Raw genomic sequence first — 18785 nt, 5'->3', positions numbered from 1 at the left:
CCTACTGCCACAGCCTCTCAAGTATCTTGTCTTCCTATTTTTGTCTCCTCTTTTAAACTTAAGCATTATGCTTCGGATAGTCTAAAATAATTGATTATATAAAACTGATTCGTTTTGACTCCAGAGTACATTAGGCTAATACTTTCTTATTTGATTTTCCTTTCTAAATAGCCTTGCTTGGCTGGGCACTGTGGCTCACGCCTGTAATCCCAGCACTTTGGGAGGCCAAGGCGGGCGGATCACCTGAGGTCGGGAGTTTGAGACCAGCCTGACCAACATGGAGAAACCCCGTCTCTACTAAAAATACAAAATTAGCCGGGTATGGTGGTGCATGCCTGTAGTCCCAGCTACTCGGGAGGCTGAGGCAGGAGAATTGCTTGAACCTGGGAGGCAGAGGTTGCGGTGAGCTGAGATCGAGCCATTGCACTCCAGCCTGGGCAACAAGAGTGAAACTGTCTCAAAAAAATAATAAATAATAGCCTTGCTTATGCTAATATGATTAATTTACATTTCTTAGTACAGTTTTGTAGTTAAAGTAAACTCCTCATGATAGGCTGTGAGAAGATAATCTTGGATTCAGAAGTTTGTCTAAAAATTCATGGAGGATGAACTTCCTTTGTGCTGGTAAGAGCTGGCTGTAGGGCAGTTGTTTCCAAGTTGTTCCTCTGGCCAGTAGTATCGGTACCACCTGGTAATTTGTTAGAAAGAGATTCTTATCCCTACTACAAATGTGCTGAATAAGAAACTGGGTCTTGGGCCCAGCAGTTTGTTTAACACGTTCTTCAACTGATTTTGATGCGTGGTAAAGTTTTAGACCATTACTATGGGGTATTATAATAAAAGAGACCCCTTTCTTGATTTCTAGTGAATGGTGTTTGGGACAGTAATTGACTTAGGATTTTTTTTTCTTAATTGACTGGCATGGAAAAGAAATGCTGTTTGTATTCTCAGGTGCAGATTTTGCATCCTGAATGAAAGTAATGGATACTCATAAGTGAGTAATTAAAATAGCATGTAGGAACTTTTATCTTGAAATTTAATTTTCTTTCAGGAGGCAAAACCTTCAACTGAGGACTTGGGGGATAAGAAGGAAGGTGAATATATTAAACTCAAAGTCATTGGACAGGTGAGTTTCATTGTTTTTCTCTTTTGATTCCCCTTCAATGTGAATACTTTTTCACAGGAAAAAAAATTATTTAAGGCAAATTATTTTAAAATGACTATGTATGCCTTTTAATTTACCGTGTATGCATCTGTTAGAGGTAGAAGAGGCCGATACTGTTTTTTAAATTACTCTGCCAGGCAGTTTTAGATCATCTTAATTTTTCCAAATAGGAATGTTTTCTTGGTTAGTGTGCTTCAGGGGCAAATACAGTGAATACTATTAAGTGTTAAGACTAGGGCCAACCTTAAGTAAAAGGTTTATCAGCCCTTTTCCTGACCCTTTTCCGGCCCCCTATTTCCCTAGACTCTAGTCTGTATCTTTTTTTTTTTGAGATGGAGTCTTGTTCTGTCGCCCAGGCTGGAGTGCAGTGGCGCGATCTCGGCTCACTGCAAGCTCCGCCTGCCGGGTTCACGCCATTCTCCTGCCTCAGCCTCCTGAGTAGCTGGGACTACAGGCGCCCGCCACCATGCCCGGCTAATTTTTTTGTATTTTTAGTAGAGACGGGGTTTCACTGTGTTAGCCAGGGTGGTCTTGATCTCCTGGCCTCGTGATCCGCCAGCCTCGGCCTCCCAAAGTGCTGGGATTACAGGCGTGAGCCACCGTGCCCGGCTCTAGTCTGTATCTTATTGACTCTGAAATGTTAATTAAGGTTAGCTAACAACCGTTGGAGGAATGAATCTACATAGTTACGTGGGTTTTCTGAAGGACAAAAGACAGAGAATTGGTGGAAGGGTGGACTCGCCCAGGATGGAGTGCAGTGGTATTTCCATTGAAGTGTGACAGTACCATTTCCCTATATTCTCCCAAACATGGGATATTAACAGTCTTTAAATTTTGTTCAAATATGCTAGGTAAAACATTTTTGTTTATTTTTCATTTACCTGATTATTAATAAGGTATAATTTTTTTGGTCTGTTACATTTATATTCTTCTGTTAATTGTGTTCATACCCTTTTCCCATTTTTCTGTGATTATCTTATTTTGAAGACTTTTATTTTTTATTTTCAAAATTTTTTAAATTTAAATTTTATTTTGAAATGGAGTTGTGCTCTTGTTGCCAGGCTGGAGTGCAATGGCGTGATCTTGGCTCACTGCACCCTTCACTCCCAGGTTCAGGTGATTCTCCTGCCTCAGCCTCCCGAGTAGCTGGGACTACAGGTGCCTGCCACGAAGCCTGACTAATTTTTTTAAAAAATATTTTTAGTAGAGACGGGGTTTCCCCATGTTGGCCAGGCTGGTCTCGAACTCCTGACCCCAGGTGATCCACCCGTCTCGGCCTCCCAGAGTTCTGGGATTACAGGTGTGAGCCACCATGCCTGGCTTTATTTTGAAAACTTTTAAAAGATAAAATTCACATACTATAAAATTCACTATTTTAAAGTATATAATTCAGTGGCTTTAGTATTATTCACAAGTGTGTGCAGCCATCACCACTACTAATTCCAGAACATTTGCATTACCCCAGAAAGACACCCTGTACCCATTAGCAGTCATTCCCCATCCTATTTCCTCCAGCCAGTGACAACCATGATTCTACTTTCTGTCTCTATAGGTTTGCCTTTTCTGGACATTACATATAAATGGAATCATAAGATATATGGCTTTTTTTTTTTTTTTTTTTTTTTTTTTTTTTTTTTTTTTTGAGGCAAGGGTCTCGCTGTGTCACTCAGGCTGGAGTGCAGTGGCCTGATCTCAACTCACTGCGACCTCAACCTCCTGGGTTCAAGCGACCCTCCTGCCATAGCCTCCTGAGTAGCTGGGATTTCAGGCGTGCACCACCATGCCCAGCTAATTTTTGTATTTTTAGTAGAGATGGGGTTTGGCCATGTTGGCCAGGCTGGTCTCAAACTCCTGACCTCAGATGATCCGCCTACCTCGGCCTCCCACAGTGTTGGGATTACAGGCATGAGCCACCATGCCTAGCTTTGATATGTGACTTTTTATTCTGGTTTGTTTCTTCTTTTCTGCCTTGCTTCCCTGTTCCTCTTCCCCTCCCTCCCCTCCCCGCCGCCCCATCCCCATCTCCCTCTCCAGGGGTCTCGCTATGTTGCTCAGGCTGGTCTTGAACTCTTGGGCTTAAGTGATTCTCCCTCTTTGGCCTAAAGTGCTGGGATTATAGGTGTGAGCCACTATGCCTGACCTGGCTTCTTTGTTTTAGCATGTTTTCAAGGTTCATTCATGCTGTAGCATGTATCAGTACTATATTCCTTTTAATGGCTGAATTCTGTTCCATTATATGGGTAGAATATATTTTGTTTTCCATTTATCAGTTGATATTTAGTTTGTCCCCATATTTTGGCTACTATTAATAATGTTGCTGTGAACATTCATGTGTGTTTTTGTATGGACATATGTTTTCAGCTCCCTTGGATATATACCTAGGAGTGGAATTGCTGGTTCTAGTATGCAACTATATGTTTTACTTTTTGAGGAACTGCCAAACTGTTTTCAGCAGTGGCCCTACCATCTTACATTCCTAGCAGCAACATATGAGGGTTTCGGTTTTTCCATATTGTGGTCAACACTTGTAATTATCCACATTTTTGGTTATAATCCTAGTGGGTGTGAAGTGGTATCTCACTGTGGTTTCAACTTGCTCTTTCCTGATGGCTAATGATGCCAAGCATTTTTTTATGTACTTATTGGCCATTAGTACATCTTCTTTGGAAAAATGAAGTTCTTTAGATCTTTTGCCCATTTTTAAATTGGGTTAGTTGTCTTTTTATTGTTGAGTGGTAATATGTCTTTTATTCTGGGTATTAGACCTTTATCATATATATGATTTGCATAGATTTTCTCCTATCTTTGAGTTGTCTTTTCACTTTCTTGGTTTTATTCTTTGCAGCGTAAAGTTTTTAATTTTGGTGAATTAAGTTCATCTGTTTTTTCTTTTGTTGCTTGTAATTTATCTAAGAAACCATTACCTAATCCAGGGTCACAAAGGTTTACACTTGTGGTTTAAGAGTTTTAAGGCTGGGCATAATGGCTCACACCTGTAATCTCAGCATTTTGGGAGGCCAAGGTGGGCAGATTGCTTGAGCTCAGGAGCTGGAGACCAGCCTGGGCAACATGGCGAAACCCCATCTCTACAAAAAATATAAAAAATTAGTAGGGCGTGGTGGCACATGCCTGTAGTCCCAGCTACTCAGGAGGCTGAGCAGGGAGAATCACTTGAGCCTGGGAGGTCAAGGCTGCAGTGAGCTATGATCACGTGACTGTACTCCAGTCTGGGTGACAGAGTGAGACCCTGTCTCAAAAAAAAAAAAAAAGTTTTATGGTTTTATTTATAGTTTTAGCTCTTACATTTAAATCTTTCATCATTTTGAATAATTTTTTATGGGTGTTTGTCCCAGACCATTAGTTGAAAAGACTGTCCTTTTCTCACTGAATTGTTCCGGTATCCTTGTCAAAAAATTGACTATAGATATAAGGGTGTATTTCTTGGCTCTCAATTTTATGCCATTGATCTATCTATATGTCCATATGCCATGGAATGTCTTTTTAAGAATTATTAATTTGTGGGATTTTTAAAAATATTGTCTTCATTTTCCTTGTCTGTTACATGTTATGAATATTTCCTCCAGTATGTCTTAACTTTTGTTTATGGCATCTTTTACTATACAGACGTTTTATGTTTTTATTAAGTCAAATTTATCCACCTCTTTTTTTTTTGGTTTCTAGGTTAAAATCATGCTTTGCAATAGGGCATCCCAAGGCCAAAATTAGGGGGAAAAAATTCTCCCTTGAGGGGAAAATATTGAGAATTTTCTTTTTTTTTTTTTTTGATGTGGAGCCTTGTCCTGTCATGCAGGCTGGAGTGCAGTGGTACTTCCGGCTCACTGCAACATCCGCCTCCCAGGTTCAAGCAGTTCTCCTGCCTCAGCCTCCTGAGTAGTTGGGATTACATGCAACTGTCACCACACCCGGCTAATTTTTTATATTTTTAGTAGAGATAGGGTTTCATCATGTTGGCCAGGCTGGTCTCGAACTCCTGACCTCGTGATCTGCCCGGCTTGACCTCCCAAAGTGTTGGGATTACAGGAGTGAGCCACTGCACCTGGCCAAAAAAATTTTAATGTTAGCTCTTTAATTCATCTGCAAGTGATTTTTTTTTTTTTTTGAGATGGCGTCTCACTCTGTTGCCCAGGCTGGAGTACAGTGGCGAGATCTAGGTTCACTGCAGCCTCCGCCTCCTGGGTTCAAGCAATTCTCCTGCCTCACCCTCCCGAGTAGCTGGGATTACAGGCATGCGCCACCATGCCTGGCTAATTTTTTTGTATTTTTAGTAGAAATGGCGTTCACCATGTTGGTCAGGCTGGTCTTGAACTCCTGAACTCAAATGATCCGCCTGCTTTGGCCTCCCAAAGTGTTGGGATTACAGGCATGAGCCACCATGCCCAGCCTGGAATTGATTTTAATGTATAGCATGAGGTTGGCTGTAGAATTTTATCTGTTTATGAAATGATCTATGTGAAGATAATTTTATTTCTTCATAGTTACAGTCACAAGAAAAATACTGTAAATGTGCAGCTTCTGCAAATACACATTTGTGAATGTGATATGTAGTCATGAAGTTTGGCTTTGAAAGTTTACATTATGCAAGTAACAGTATTTTTTCTGATGGTTGGCTGATAGTTTGTTTCACAATCTGAGCAGAATAAAAGAATTTTTGGTCCCACAAATCAGTTTGACTAACTCAGGTTCTTACTCATTTTACTCATGTGAGAGAAACCAGATTCCATGTGGTGATTTTTTTTTTTTTTTTTTTTTTTTTTGAGATGGAGTACTGTTCTGTTGCCCAGGCTGGAGTGCAGTGGCGTGTTCTTGGCTCACTGCAACCTACACCTCCTGGGTTCAAGCAATTCTTCTGCCTCAGCCTCCTGAGTAGCTGGGACTACAGGTGTGTGCCACCATGCCTGGCTAATTTTTGTATTTTTAGTAGAGACGGGGTTTCACTATACTGGCCAGGCTGGTCTTGAACTCCTGACCTTGTGATCCGCCTGCCTTGGTCTCCCAAAGTGCTGGGATTACAGGCATGAGCCACTGCGCTCAGCCCCATGTGGTGATTTTTTATGGCAGGAATAAATTTCTCAGTCGCTTATTGTATAAAATTGAATTTTATACAATTAATTATTGTCTAATTAATTGCTTTTCTCCTAGGCGACCACCTTCAGTGACACTTCACTTGGGGGGACAGACTTTTTGTTTTGAGTTGCTATTGGGATAAATAAAAGATGCGATAGTTCATCTTTTATTTTGACAATAGAATGGCAAATGAAGGAATGCATTTACTTAGACTTATACTGATAATTTTAACACTGAAGACTGATTAACTGTGTTTTACTCGGTTTCTTTTGTAATGGGTATACAGTAACTTTGAGGATGATTACACTGTTTTAAGAAAACCTGTTAAGAATGTTAAAAAGAATATTGTGGTGGAAAAATACAGGTTACAAGGTTTATGTTTCTATTTGCACTATATGTGTAATTAAATAGTTTGGTTCAAGTAAAGCAAATGATTTATACAAAGAGGGATAATTTTTTTCTTTTTTATCTCCTTAGGATAGCAGTGAGATTCACTTCAAAGTGAAAATGACAACACATCTCAAGAAACTCAAAGAATCATACTGTCAAAGACAGGTTCGTCCATTTTGGTATTAAGTACAATGCTTTGTCGTTAATTTTTTTTTTTTTATAGAAGATTGTCAAAAGAAAAATCCTGTTTTATTATTTTCACCATTAGCAACTCAAGGAAAACACTCTATCATTTCTTGTACCCTGCTTAACTGCTTTTTTTGTCTTGTGGCCCATTTTAAAGTTTGAATTCGTAAGATGGGAACTAGTTTGAAAAGTAACTCAGAATTGTAAAGCGAGCTCAAATCAATGTTTCTGTCTTGATGGCTTACCAGTATATATAGCAAAAAAGGCAAGTAATTTTTTGGTGATTACTATGGATTGTTTTTGTACTTCTAATCATGAGTGTTTAGCCATATGTTAAATTTAAGTAGTAGTATTATTAGTATATTATCTCTTTTTTTTTTTTTTTTTTTTTGAGATGGAGTTTGCTTTTGCTGCCCAGGCTGGAGTGCAATGGCACGATCTCTGCTCACTGCAACCTCCGCCTCCCAAGTTCAAGTGATTCTCCTGCCTCAGCCTCCCGAGTAGCTGGGATTACAGGCATGCACTACCACGCCCGGCTAATTTTGTATTTTTAGTAGAGATGGGGTTTCTCCATGTTGGTGAGGCTGGTCTCGAACTCCTGACCTCAGGTGATCTGCCCACCTTGGCCTCCCAAAGTCCTGGGATTACAGGCGTGAGCCACCACGCCTGGCCTTATAAAATAGGTTTTGAAAATAAATGTAATTGGAATTAATATGAGACAACCAAGATATATTTTAAGTGAAATTATGATTTAATAAGCAAGAAATATATGTTTAATCAGTCTATTAAATTAAATTATAGGCTGGGTGCAGTGGCTCATGCCTGTAATCCCAGCACTTTGGGAGGCTGAGGTGGGCGGATCACCTGAGGGCAGGAGTTCAAGACCAGCCTGGCCAACATGGCAAAACCTTGTCTCTACTAAAAGTACAAAAATTAGCCAGGCATGGTGGCGCATGCCTGTAATTCCCAGCTAGTCGGGAGGCTGAGGCAGGAGAATCACTTGAATCTGGGAGGCAGAGGTTGCAGTGAGCTGAGATCACGCCACTGCACTTCAGCCTGGGTGACAGAGCAAGACTCCATCTCAAAAAAAAAAAAAGAAAAAAGAGAAAAAAAAAAAATTGAATTATATTACATAATATTAACTCAGGTATTGTAAATTTTATTTTCATTTATTTATTTATTTCTTTGAGATGGAGTCTTCACTCTGTCGCCCAGGCTGGAATGCAGTGGTGTGATCTCAGGTCACTGCAACCTGTGACTCCCTGGTTCAAGCGATTCTCCTGCCTCAGTCTCCCGAGTAGCTGGGATTACAGGCATGCACCACCACGCCCGGCTAATTTTTGTATTTTTAGTAGTGGCGGGGTTTCACTATGTTGGTCAGGCTGGTCTCGAACTCCTGACCTTGTGGTCCGCCCGCCTTGGCCTCCCAAAGTGCTGGGATTACAGGCATAAGCCACCGTGCCCGGCCTGTAGATTTCATTTTTAGAAGGTTTGCTTTTAACAGTTTAAATTTGTAACTCACATTAAAAAAACTTATTATAAGAAAGAGAAACTAGGTGTTAGGATAAGTAAAACAATAAGCATTTTTGTCTCTTCTGTTTTTGTAGATTTTAATTGTTTAACTTAATAAAATCACATTAATTGGGGTTCAACTACTTCACATTTGTAATAACTTTGAGTGTTAAAATTGAGATGAAATTCATCAGGGGAAAGAAACATTTATTGAAATCTCAATTATGTGTACTGTGCCACAGGTATTTAAGATACATTATTGGCCAGGCACAGTGGCTCACGCCTCTAATCCCAGCACTTTGGGAGGCTAAGGCAGGCGGATCATGAGGTCAGGAGTTTGAGACCAGCCTGACCAACATGGTGAAACCCCTGTCTCTACTAAAAATACAAAAATTAGCTGGGCATGGTGGTGCACGCCTGTAATCCCAGCTACTCGGGAGGCAGAGGCAGAAGAATCGTTTGAACCCAGGAGGCGGAGGTTGCAATGAGCCGAGATCACGCCATTGCACTCCAGCCTGGGTGGCAGAGTGAGACTCTGTCTCAAGAAAAAAAAAAAAAAAAAAGATTCATCGTCATTTAATTTTCATAACTCTGAAGAAAATTCATATAGTCTCTACGCCCCCCATCTGTAGGCCAGGGAATTGATTTTTTTTTTTTTTTTTTTTTTTTGAGACGGAGTCTCACTCTGTCGCCTAGGCTGGAGTGCAGTGGTGCCGTCTTAGCTCACTGCAACCTCCACCTCCTGGACTCAAGTGATTCCCAATGCCTCAGTCTCCCGAGTAGCTGGGATTACAGGCACCTGCCACCAGGCCTGGCTAATTTTCGTATTTTTTTTTGTATTTGTATTTGTATTTTTTTTTTTAGACAGGGTCTTCCTCTGTCGCCCAGGTTGGAGTGCAGTGACACGACTTTGGCTCACTGCAACCTCCACCTCCCGGGTTCAAGTGATTCTCCTGTCTCAGCCTCCCGAGTAGCTGGGATTACAGGCGCGTGCCACCTCGCCAGGCTAATTTTTGTATTTTTGGTAGAGATGGGGTTTCACCATGTTGGCCAGGCTGGTCTTGAACTCTTGACCTCAAGTGACCTACCCGCCTCGGCCTCCCAAAGTGCTGGGGTTACAGGCTGAATCACTGCGCCTGCCCCGTAATTTTTGTATTTTTAGTAGAGACGGAGTTTCATTATGTTGGCCAGGCTGGTCTCAAACTCCTGACCTCAAGTGAGCTGTCTCTCCCCTTTCAGCTGTTTTTGTTGAAGAGTGATTAGAAAAATGTATACTAATATATTTTGTAATATTTATGGTGCTATCTGTGCCATCCAGGTTTATGGTAGATGAGCTAGCTAGCCATTTGCGCTTTACCAGATTTTATGATAATGTTGGCCAGGCTGGTCTCAAACTCCTGACCTCAAGTGAGCCGTCTCCCCTTTCAGCTATTTTTGTTGAAGAGTGATTAGAAAAATGTATACTAATATATTTTGTAATATTTATGGCGCTATCTATGCCATCCAGGTTTATGGTAGATTAGCTAGCTAGCCATTTGTGCTTTACCAAATTTTATGATGTAATCTGTTTAAAACCAATTTCGCCAGTATAGTTGGAAGCTAGTGAGGGTGCACGTCCAGTTTCTGATCTGATCTTTTATTCTAGCTTACAGATTTAGGGCAAAGTGAATCGAGTAGTGGTCAAGAGCATAGGCTTAGAAACAGGTTTGGGCTTAAATTCTTGGCTAGCTCCAAGCCTTAGGTTCCCTAGCTGTAACATGAAGATAAGGTGGTAATACCTACCTTCCAGGGTTGTTGTGTTTAACACTTATGATTATGTATGTAAAGAATTGGTACAGGGAGGGCCTTGCAAATAGCTGCTACTCAGTACAGTATATAGTATTTATGATTGAATTAGCTTGTCTAATTTTATTTTTTATGTAGTGTTCTAAGGCTTTCATGCTTGCTTTTTGTGCATCAAAGTTACCATTATGTTTTCTAAGATTTGTGTGTGTATGTATGTATTATTATTATCTTTACCTTTTTAGGGCGTTCCAATGAATTCACTCAGGTTTCTCTTTGAGGGTCAGAGAATTGCTGATAATCATACTCCAAAAGAAGTGAGTATACTTTTTTTTCTCCTGAGTCAAGAAAAAATTTAAATTCTCCTTTGAGCAGTTTGGTTCACTGGTGTTAAAACTGCCCTTTTCTTGAATATTCTCTGATTTAAATGGCGTATCATTTGTTGGAGAGAAGAAATAATGTTTTGGGTTGAACTTCCCCTATAGTGCCTTTAAAAGTGCCAATAAAAAGGATGGTAGAAACAAAATGAGTACTGAAATTGTCATAGGGCACATGCTACATCCTTTTTGAAGATAGACAAATGTTCCTCAAATTTGGTAAATTTCTGGTATACTTTCATGGTGATGGTAACATTAATGGCTGGATTTTGATTTTTGACCTATTTTGAGAATGTTAATACAGAAGCATAGTGTATATTAATATATTTGGCTCTGTCATCTTGTTTTACCCTATTTTTTTATGCTTCTCTGTCTTCATTTGATTTTTTTATTCTACGAGCAGTTTGCTTTGCTTTTATATTCCACCCATCTTCCCTCTATAGAGATATCTCAAAGTAGTGTGTGTGTGTGTATGTGTGTGTGTGTGTATCTATATACATAGATTCCCTTCATACATAGAGTAACATTACTGATATTTCTGATAGTGGGAACAATATAGGGTTATTAACTTTTTACTTTGAAAATATTTCAAACTTACTGAATTGTGAGAATAGTGTAATACTCTCCTGTATAACTATTCCTTAGATTCACCAATTAAAATTGCACAGCATGTGGGCCAGGCACGGTGGCTCATACTTGTAATCCTAGCACTTTGGGAGGCCAAAGTGGGTGGATTGCTTGAGTCCTGGAGTTCGAGACCAGCCTGGGCAACATGACGAAAACCCGTCTCTACTAAAAATAAAAAAATTTGGCCAGGTGCAGTGGCTTATGCCTGTAATCCCAGCACTTTGGGAGGCCGAGGTGGGCGGATCACGAGGTCAGGAGTTCGAGACCAGCCTGGCCAGTATGGTGAAACCCCGTCTCTACTAAAAATACAAAAATTAGCCGGGCGTGGTGGCATGTGCCTGTAGTCCCAGCTACTCGGGAGTCTGAGGCAGAAGAATCGCTTGAACCCGGGAGGCAGAGGTTGCAGTGAGCCGAGATTACGCCACTGCACTCCAGCCTGGGCAACAGAGCGAGACTCTGTCTCAAAAAAAAAGAAAAAAAGAATTAACTAGGCTTAGTGGTGCATGCTTGTAGTCCCAGCTATGTGGGGGGCTGAGGTGGAAGGATCACTTGAGCCCAGGAGGTCGAGGCTGCAGTGAGCCCTGGTCATGTCACTGTGCTCCAGTCTAGGTGACAGAGTGAGAACCTGTCTCAAAAATAAATAAAGTAAATAAAATAAAATAACATTGTGCAGCATTTGATAGCTGGGATTGGTGGTGCACGCCTATAGTCCTAGCTGCTTGGGAGGCTGAAGCGGGAGGATCACTTGAGTGAGCCCAAGAGTTCGAGACGAGCCTGGATAACAGAGCGAGGAGTCCCCTGTCTCCAAAAAAAAAAAAAAAAAAAAAAAGTTTTTCTAGTATGACTACTAGAATGCAGTCATAGCTCACTGCAGCCACAAACGCCTGGGCTCTAGCAATCCTATCACTATCAGCCTCCTGAATAGCTGGGATTACAGGCATGTGCCACCATGCTCTGCTTTTAAATTTTTTGTAGAGATGGAGTCTCCCTGTGTGCCCAGGCTTTGATCACTTAGTTTAAGTGTTGTCTTTTTTTTTTTTTTTTTACTTTGTAGTTAACTGTTTTTCCTGTTACAATTAAGTAATTTGAGGGGACACACTTTGAAACTATGCGAATATCCCCTTTCTCATCAAATATTCCCCTTAGGTTTAGTGTCCACCACCTTCTTGAACACTTCCTTACTTTCTGGCACAGTAAGAAGTTCCAAACTCATCTTTTACTTTCCTTTAACTTGGCATAATCTCTGGGACCATACAGTAGATATCTAATACATTTTACTGACACATGCCTTACACACTCCTTGTAATTAAGAGATTATTTTTTCAGAGGAATGTTGGTGCAGTGGGAGACAGTAGGTCTTTAGGGAGTGACCCTCCTGTGCTGTTGTTCACTTGTCTCTGTTAATGTACTTCTTGAAGTTTGTAGCTTTATATTCTTTATAGCTCAAGGACTCATGCTGTCTTCCTGTTTTGAAGGTTTCTAATAACATTTGGAATTTTATTCCTTGCAGTATTTACCATGCTATATGGGCAATTAAAATTGTTTTAAAAGCATCTTTTTTTTTTTTTTTTTGAGATGGAATTTTGCTCTTGTTGCCCAGGGTGGAGTGCAATGGCACAATCTTGGCTCACCGCAACCTCTGCCTCCCGGGTTCAAGCGATTCTCCTGCCTCAGCCTCCTGAGTAGCTGGGATTACAGGCACGCACCACCACGCCTGGCTAATTTTGTATTTTTAGTAGAGACGGGGTTTCACCATGTTGGTCAGGCTGGTCTCGAACTCCTGACCTCAGGTGATCTGCCGCCCCCCCAGCCTCCTAAAGTGCTGAGATTACAGGTGTGACCCACTGCACCTGGCCTAAAAGCATGTTTAATAATTATTTAAATATTCAAATATGTTCCACAACCAAGATAGCTTAACACTACTAGAGCCATTCTGATCACTTTAAAATCCTAAATTCACATGTGTTATGTTGAGATTTCTTAACATACTTTATTTTCATATTTAAAATTCTGCACAAAAATGTTACCTATAAAATTTAAAACTTTTTGGTCAGGCACAGTGGCCCAACGCCTGCAATCCCAGCACTTTGGGAGGCTGAGGCGGGCTGGATCACTGCAGGTCAGGAGTTGAGACCAGCCTGGGCAACAGGGCGAAACCTCATCTCTACTAAAAATAGAAAAAGTAGCCAGGTATGGTGGTGCACGCTTGTAGTGCTAGCTACTTGGGAGGCTGAGCTGGGAGGATTGGTTGAGCCCAGGATGCTGAGGTTGCAGTGAGCTGAGGTTGAGCCCAGGAGGCTGAGGTTGCAGTGAGCTGAGATTGTGCCACTGTACTCCAGCCTGGGTGATATAATGAGACCCTGTCTCAAAAAACAAAAACAAACAAACAAACACCAAATTAGATATATCCTATTAAACTATCACTTAAACTATTAAATACATGTTTCATTAGATTTAAAAGTTCTTTAACGTGGCTGTCAAAAACACTTCAGTTTTATATAGCGAATAAACTGGGAAGTGAAATTGACTCAGGAAAGTAAGATGAATAACTAAATAGACAGAATCAGAAGGAAAGACACCTCTATATTCTTTAGATTAAAGAACACAGGATTCTTAATATTAGAGGAGTGTAAGTATGGGTCACATTTGGATCTCTTTGCACTTTTAAATTAGTGGCCACGTAATTGTAGTCAATTTAAAAACTGCTTTTATATTCTAACATTTTTCTTTCCTCTTACAGCTGGGAATGGAGGAAGAAGATGTGATTGAAGTTTATCAGGAACAAACGGGGGGTCATTCAACAGTTTAGATATTCTTTTTATTTTTTTTCTTTTCCCTCAATCCTTTTTTATTTTTAAAAATAGTTCTTTTGTAATGTGGTGTTCAAAACGGAATTGAAAACTGGCACCCCATCTCTTTGAAACATCTGGTAATTTGAATTCTAGTGCTCATTATTCATTATTGTTTGTTTTCATTGTGCTGATTTTTGGTGATCAAGCCTCAGTCCCCTTCATATTACCCTCTCCTTTTTAAAAATGACGTGTGCACAGAGAGGTCACCTTTTTCAGGACATTGCATTTTCAGGCTTGTGGTGATAAATAAGATCGACCAATGCAAGTGTTCATAATGACTTTCCAATTGGCCCTGATGTTCTAGCATGTGATTACTTCACTCCTGGACTGTGACTTTCAGTGGGAGATGGAAGTTTTTCAGAGAACTGAACTGTGGAAAAATGACCTTTCCTTAACTTGAAGCTACTTTTAAAATTTGAGGGTCTGGACCAAAAGAAGAGGAATATCAGGTTGAAGTCAAGATGACAGATAAGGTGAGAGTAATGACTAACTCCAAAGATGGCTTCACTGAAGAAAAGGCATTTTAAGATTTTTTAAAAATCTTGTCAGAAGATCCCAGAAAAGTTCTAATTTTCATTAGCAATTAATAAAGCTATACATGCAGAAATGAATACAACAGAACACTGCTCTTTTTGATTTTATTTGTACTTTTTGGCCTGGGATATGGGTTTTAAATGGACATTGTCTGTACCAGCTTCATTAAAATAAACAATATTTGTAAAAATCGTACTAGTGCTTATTTTATTTTAATTGTATAGAAAGAAAAAAATGCCTAAAATAAGGTTTTCTTGCATAAATACTGGAAATTGCACATGGTACAAATTTTTTCTTCATTACTGTACAGTGATGATGTTAATGACTTTGAAGCACTGAAAGTTACTGAAGTGCCTTCTGAATCACGGATTTAATTAAGGCCACAATACCTTTTTAATACTCAGTGTTCTGTTTTTTTAAAAACTTGATATTCCTGTATGGTGCATATATATGATACAGTTACCTAATCATGTTGAATAAATGGGCATGCCAAAAATTCTTACTGGATTTTTATTGATAATTTCAGTTCTTCCTTTAACAAGGTACAAAGTGGTAAGGTTTGGTATATTTTATGTTTTCCTTTTATTTCTTTATATCTTTTTTTTTTTTTTTTTTTTTTTTTGAGATGGAGTCTCACTCTGTCACCCAGGCTGGAGTACAGTGGTGTGATCTTGGCTCGCTGCAACCTCTGCCTCCCGGGTTCAAGTGATTCTTCTGCCTAAGCCTCCTGAGTAGCTGGGACTACTCGGGACTGTGCCACTACGTCTGGCTAATTTTTGTATTTTTAGTAGAGATGGGGTTTCACCATGTTGGCCAGGATGGTCTCGATCGCTTAACCTTGTGATCTGCCTGCCTTGACCTCCCAAAGTGCTGGGATTACAGGCGTGAGCCACCGTGCCTGGCCCAGCCTTATTTCTTTTTATCTTAAATATTTAAACTTTGTGTAAAATTAAAATATCAGATTAGTTTGTTCCTATTAGAGGGCTTAACTTTTCCTTTTAATGCTAATGAATCACAGAATTTACATCTATGCATACATACAGTCCAGTTTCATGTTATCTCAAATAGAATGTCATCTAACTACTTGAGAAGACCAAATAAAACCCCCTTTGAATGCATTTTATAAACTATAGCTTACATACCTACTCAAGTCACCTTTTGAGAAAGAGATTGATTGGCTTGATCTTATAATTCTTATGTTTGACCCTAACTGAAAAATTATTTGTATGGTATAAGTTAGAGCTTTTAGATTGTCACCTGATATTTATCATTATGTTCATTGAACAGTGACTAGGAACTAGGCCCATTTTAAGAAAATCCTCATGAGTTGCATATTTCTGTCAAGACTGAATAACAGATCTGATTGGGTATTTGAACTATGAATCTGTAGTTTGGTATCTTAATTTTGTTTGCGTCTCTGAATGTCTGAAGACACTCAGGATTTTGGTGGGACTTAGCTACTGGGGAAGTAATTTTCTTGTTTTTAGTTTTTTGGATTTTTCGAAATGCATTGCACTCTGCTATGGTTAACTTAAATGTGTGCTTATCTGATTAGCAGTGCTGATAAAATAGGCATTTCACAACAAAAATTTTAACAGATTATCAGATTTCTGAAGGGACCTTGAATAACATTTAGGGAAGTCACTCTTATCTGGTGCTTGACTGCAACATCCTAAATCTGTAACAAAAGGGAGAAAATAAAGTCAGCAATGGTAATTTCCCCCACAAGGATGTTATCCTCAAGTGTTTGTTCTGTTGTGGGTTGAATTATTTGAGATGCTCCTTTCTTATCTGATTAAGTAGTATTGAATGAATTGATTGAATGAATGAATGTCCAGGTAGGGTCCACAAGCTTGAGAAAACGTTTATATGACATATTTAAGTTCAGTATGACTGATACTATCTAGTGTTTGACTGTTTTATTTCTGTTTAATTTTTACAAAAAAGGAGTTAAAATAAGTATCAAATCTAAGCACATCTAATAACAGCAATACAGACTACAAATAGGTTGGATTTCTGGGTTGTAAAGGTGTAATTTCTGTAGAAAGCAAATACCTTACAAACATTAATGAGGAATTGGAGGGGATTACTTGCAAATATTAAGCTTTTCATCTGTGGACAGTTAAGTATAGAGTAGGGCCAAAAGAAATTTGTGAAAAAATTCAGTTCAGATGCTCTAGATTTAAATAACATCCTTTTATATAACTTGTATGCTAAAAATATCTTTCTTCATTTTGTTAAAGGGATATTTTATTAAATATTAAAAGAGATGTTAAATATCTAATCAAGTCTCATCCTGGGCCAGGCACAGCGGCTCATGCCTGTAACCCCAGCACTTTGGAAGGCTGAGGTGGGCAGATAACTCGAGCCCAGGATTTTGAGACCAGCCTGAGCATCATGACGAAACCCCATCTGTACTAAAAATATACAAATTAGCCAAGTGTGGTGGTACGTGCCTATAGTCTCAGCTACTTGGGAGGCTGAGGTGGGAGGATTGTTTGAGCCCAGGAGGTCAAGGCTGCAGTGAGCTGTGATGGCGCCACTGCACTCTAGTTTGGACGACAGAGTGAGACCCTGTCTTAAAAAAAAAAAAAAAAAAAAAAACTGCTGGGTGCGGTGGCTCATGCCTGTAATTCCAGCACTCTGGGAGGCCAAGGTAGGCGGATCACAAGGTCAGGAGATCGAGACCATCCTGGCTAACACGGTGAAACCCCGTCTCTACTAAAAATATAAAAAATTAGCCAGGCGTGGTGGCGGGGGCCTGTAGTCTCAGCTACTCGGGAAGCTGAGGCAGAAGAATGGTGTGAACCCGGGAGGCGAAGCTTGCAGTGAGCCGAGATCGTGCCACTGCACTCCAGCCTGGGCGACAGAGCGAGACTCCGTCTCAAAAAAAAAAAAAAAAAAAAAGATCCTGGTAGAGTCAATGTAATTTTTTCAACTGGGGAAATTTTTGTGGGTGGTTAATTCTTCAGGGCACAGGGGCTAAAACTCAAGATTTATTAATGTTCAGGGCTCTAGAATAATGCTGCCCAATAGAACTTCCTGTCATGGAAATATTCTACATCTGTGCTTTCCAATACAGTAGCCGGTAACCACACATGACCACTGAGCACTTGAAATGGGGGTGTTGTGGCTGAAGAATGTTTTAACAAGTTTAAATAGCTATGCGGCTGGTGCTGTGTACTCAGCAGTGCAGCTCTAGAATCTATACTTCGAGGATGTGAGAATGGCCTCACAAAGCAGCTCATTTTGCTGAAATGAACATTTATCAAGTGGTTGCAGATATGCATTGTTCTAAATAGACATTATGTTTTAGATTCTTAGGGTGAAATGGTTGTGGTTTTGCTTTATAGAGAGATGTATAATAAAATTATATATTTGAATATATAAATTTCTCTGCATTACAAAATTTTGCATTACAAAATTTTCATTTATCTAAACTCTTTCAGATACATTGACTGAAATGAAATACTTTGACTATCCTAAGACCACGTTAGTGTTTCAGACTGAAATTATGGGCAGTTTTAGGCACCAAGGCTTCTGGATTTACGTGGTTCTGGAGAACATAAAGGATTTAGGTGAATGAAGAGTTCAGTTGGGTTGAACAAAGTGTGTGAGTTGTGGAGGAGTGGTGGAAATGGAGGTTCCAGAGTAGAGAATATCTTAGGTGTGGGTTGAGGTTAACCAGATGAAATGGAACTAACTAATTGGGCTCAGAATGGAACTTTTTTTTTTTTTTCTTAAGAGACAGGGTCCCACTCTGTCACCCAGGCTGCAGTACAGTGGCACCGTCATAGCTCAGTGCAGCCTGGAAGTCTTAGCCTCAAGTGATCCTCCTGCTTCAGCCTCCTGAGTAGCTGGGATTACAGGCACACCCCACCACGCCTGGCTAATTTAAATTTTTTTTTATAAAGATGAGGTTTCCACTATGTTGCCTAGGATGGTCTCAAACTCCTGACCTCAAACAAGCCTCCCGCCTCAGCCTCTCAAAGTGTTGGGATTACATGCATGAGCCACCGTGCCTGGCCCCTAGAACTTTATTATAAAGGGAAGTTTCTCCTTTTCTTTCACCACCTCCCAACTTACTTTTTAGTTTTCTTCTAGCCTTAAGGCCTGGGTATTTGTAGGAACTGGAAATAAGAGTAAACCCATGGTCTGGAAATGTTCTGTGTCCACTGCAGGCCACTGGCTTCCTTATGGAGTTCTTGATAGAAATGAAGATGTTTCTCCAAAGCAGCTTTTTGCCTAAGGAGACAACCCCACCCCCAATTCCAA

The 18785-nt window shown here is 40.0% G+C and overlaps 2 protein-coding genes across 7 annotated transcripts in view; one reads left to right on the top strand and one right to left on the bottom strand.

Annotated features, from left to right (window-relative positions):
• Window positions 1-14705, top strand: part of SUMO1 (small ubiquitin like modifier 1) — a 32238-nt gene extending 17533 nt beyond the window's left edge. The window contains exons 2-5 of one of the 2 annotated variants that reach the window (XM_003820763.4): window positions 1052-1126; window positions 6728-6805; window positions 10366-10437; window positions 13865-14705. In XM_003820763.4, the coding sequence (XP_003820811.1) occupies window positions 1052-1126; window positions 6728-6805; window positions 10366-10437; window positions 13865-13933 (294 nt within the window). In that variant the 3' untranslated portion in view covers window positions 13934-14705. The remainder of the gene's footprint in view (window positions 1-1051; window positions 1127-6727; window positions 6806-10365; window positions 10438-13864) is intronic. The other variant, XM_034954815.4, reaches the window with a different exon arrangement.
• Window positions 14706-15090: 385 nt separating this feature from the next.
• The window catches only part of KIAA2012 (KIAA2012 ortholog), a 131787-nt gene continuing 128092 nt past the window's right edge, over window positions 15091-18785 (bottom strand). For 3 of the 5 annotated variants that reach the window (XM_055108966.2, XM_057301475.2, XM_057301474.2), the window contains exons 23-24: window positions 18597-18755; window positions 15091-16188 (exon numbers count right to left, since the gene is read on the bottom strand). In XM_055108966.2, the coding sequence (XP_054964941.1) occupies window positions 18617-18755 (139 nt within the window). In that variant the 3' untranslated portion in view covers window positions 15091-16188; window positions 18597-18616. Of the gene's footprint in view, window positions 18756-18785 lie in introns of all 5 variants that reach the window. The other 2 variants (XM_055108967.2, XM_034954811.3) reach the window with 1 other exon arrangement.

This window comes from Pan paniscus, chromosome 13 (assembly GCF_029289425.2).
Source record: "Pan paniscus chromosome 13, NHGRI_mPanPan1-v2.0_pri, whole genome shotgun sequence".
Classification (NCBI taxonomy): Eukaryota; Metazoa; Chordata; class Mammalia; order Primates; family Hominidae; genus Pan; species Pan paniscus.
This window is presented reverse-complemented; position numbering and strand designations above follow the sequence as displayed.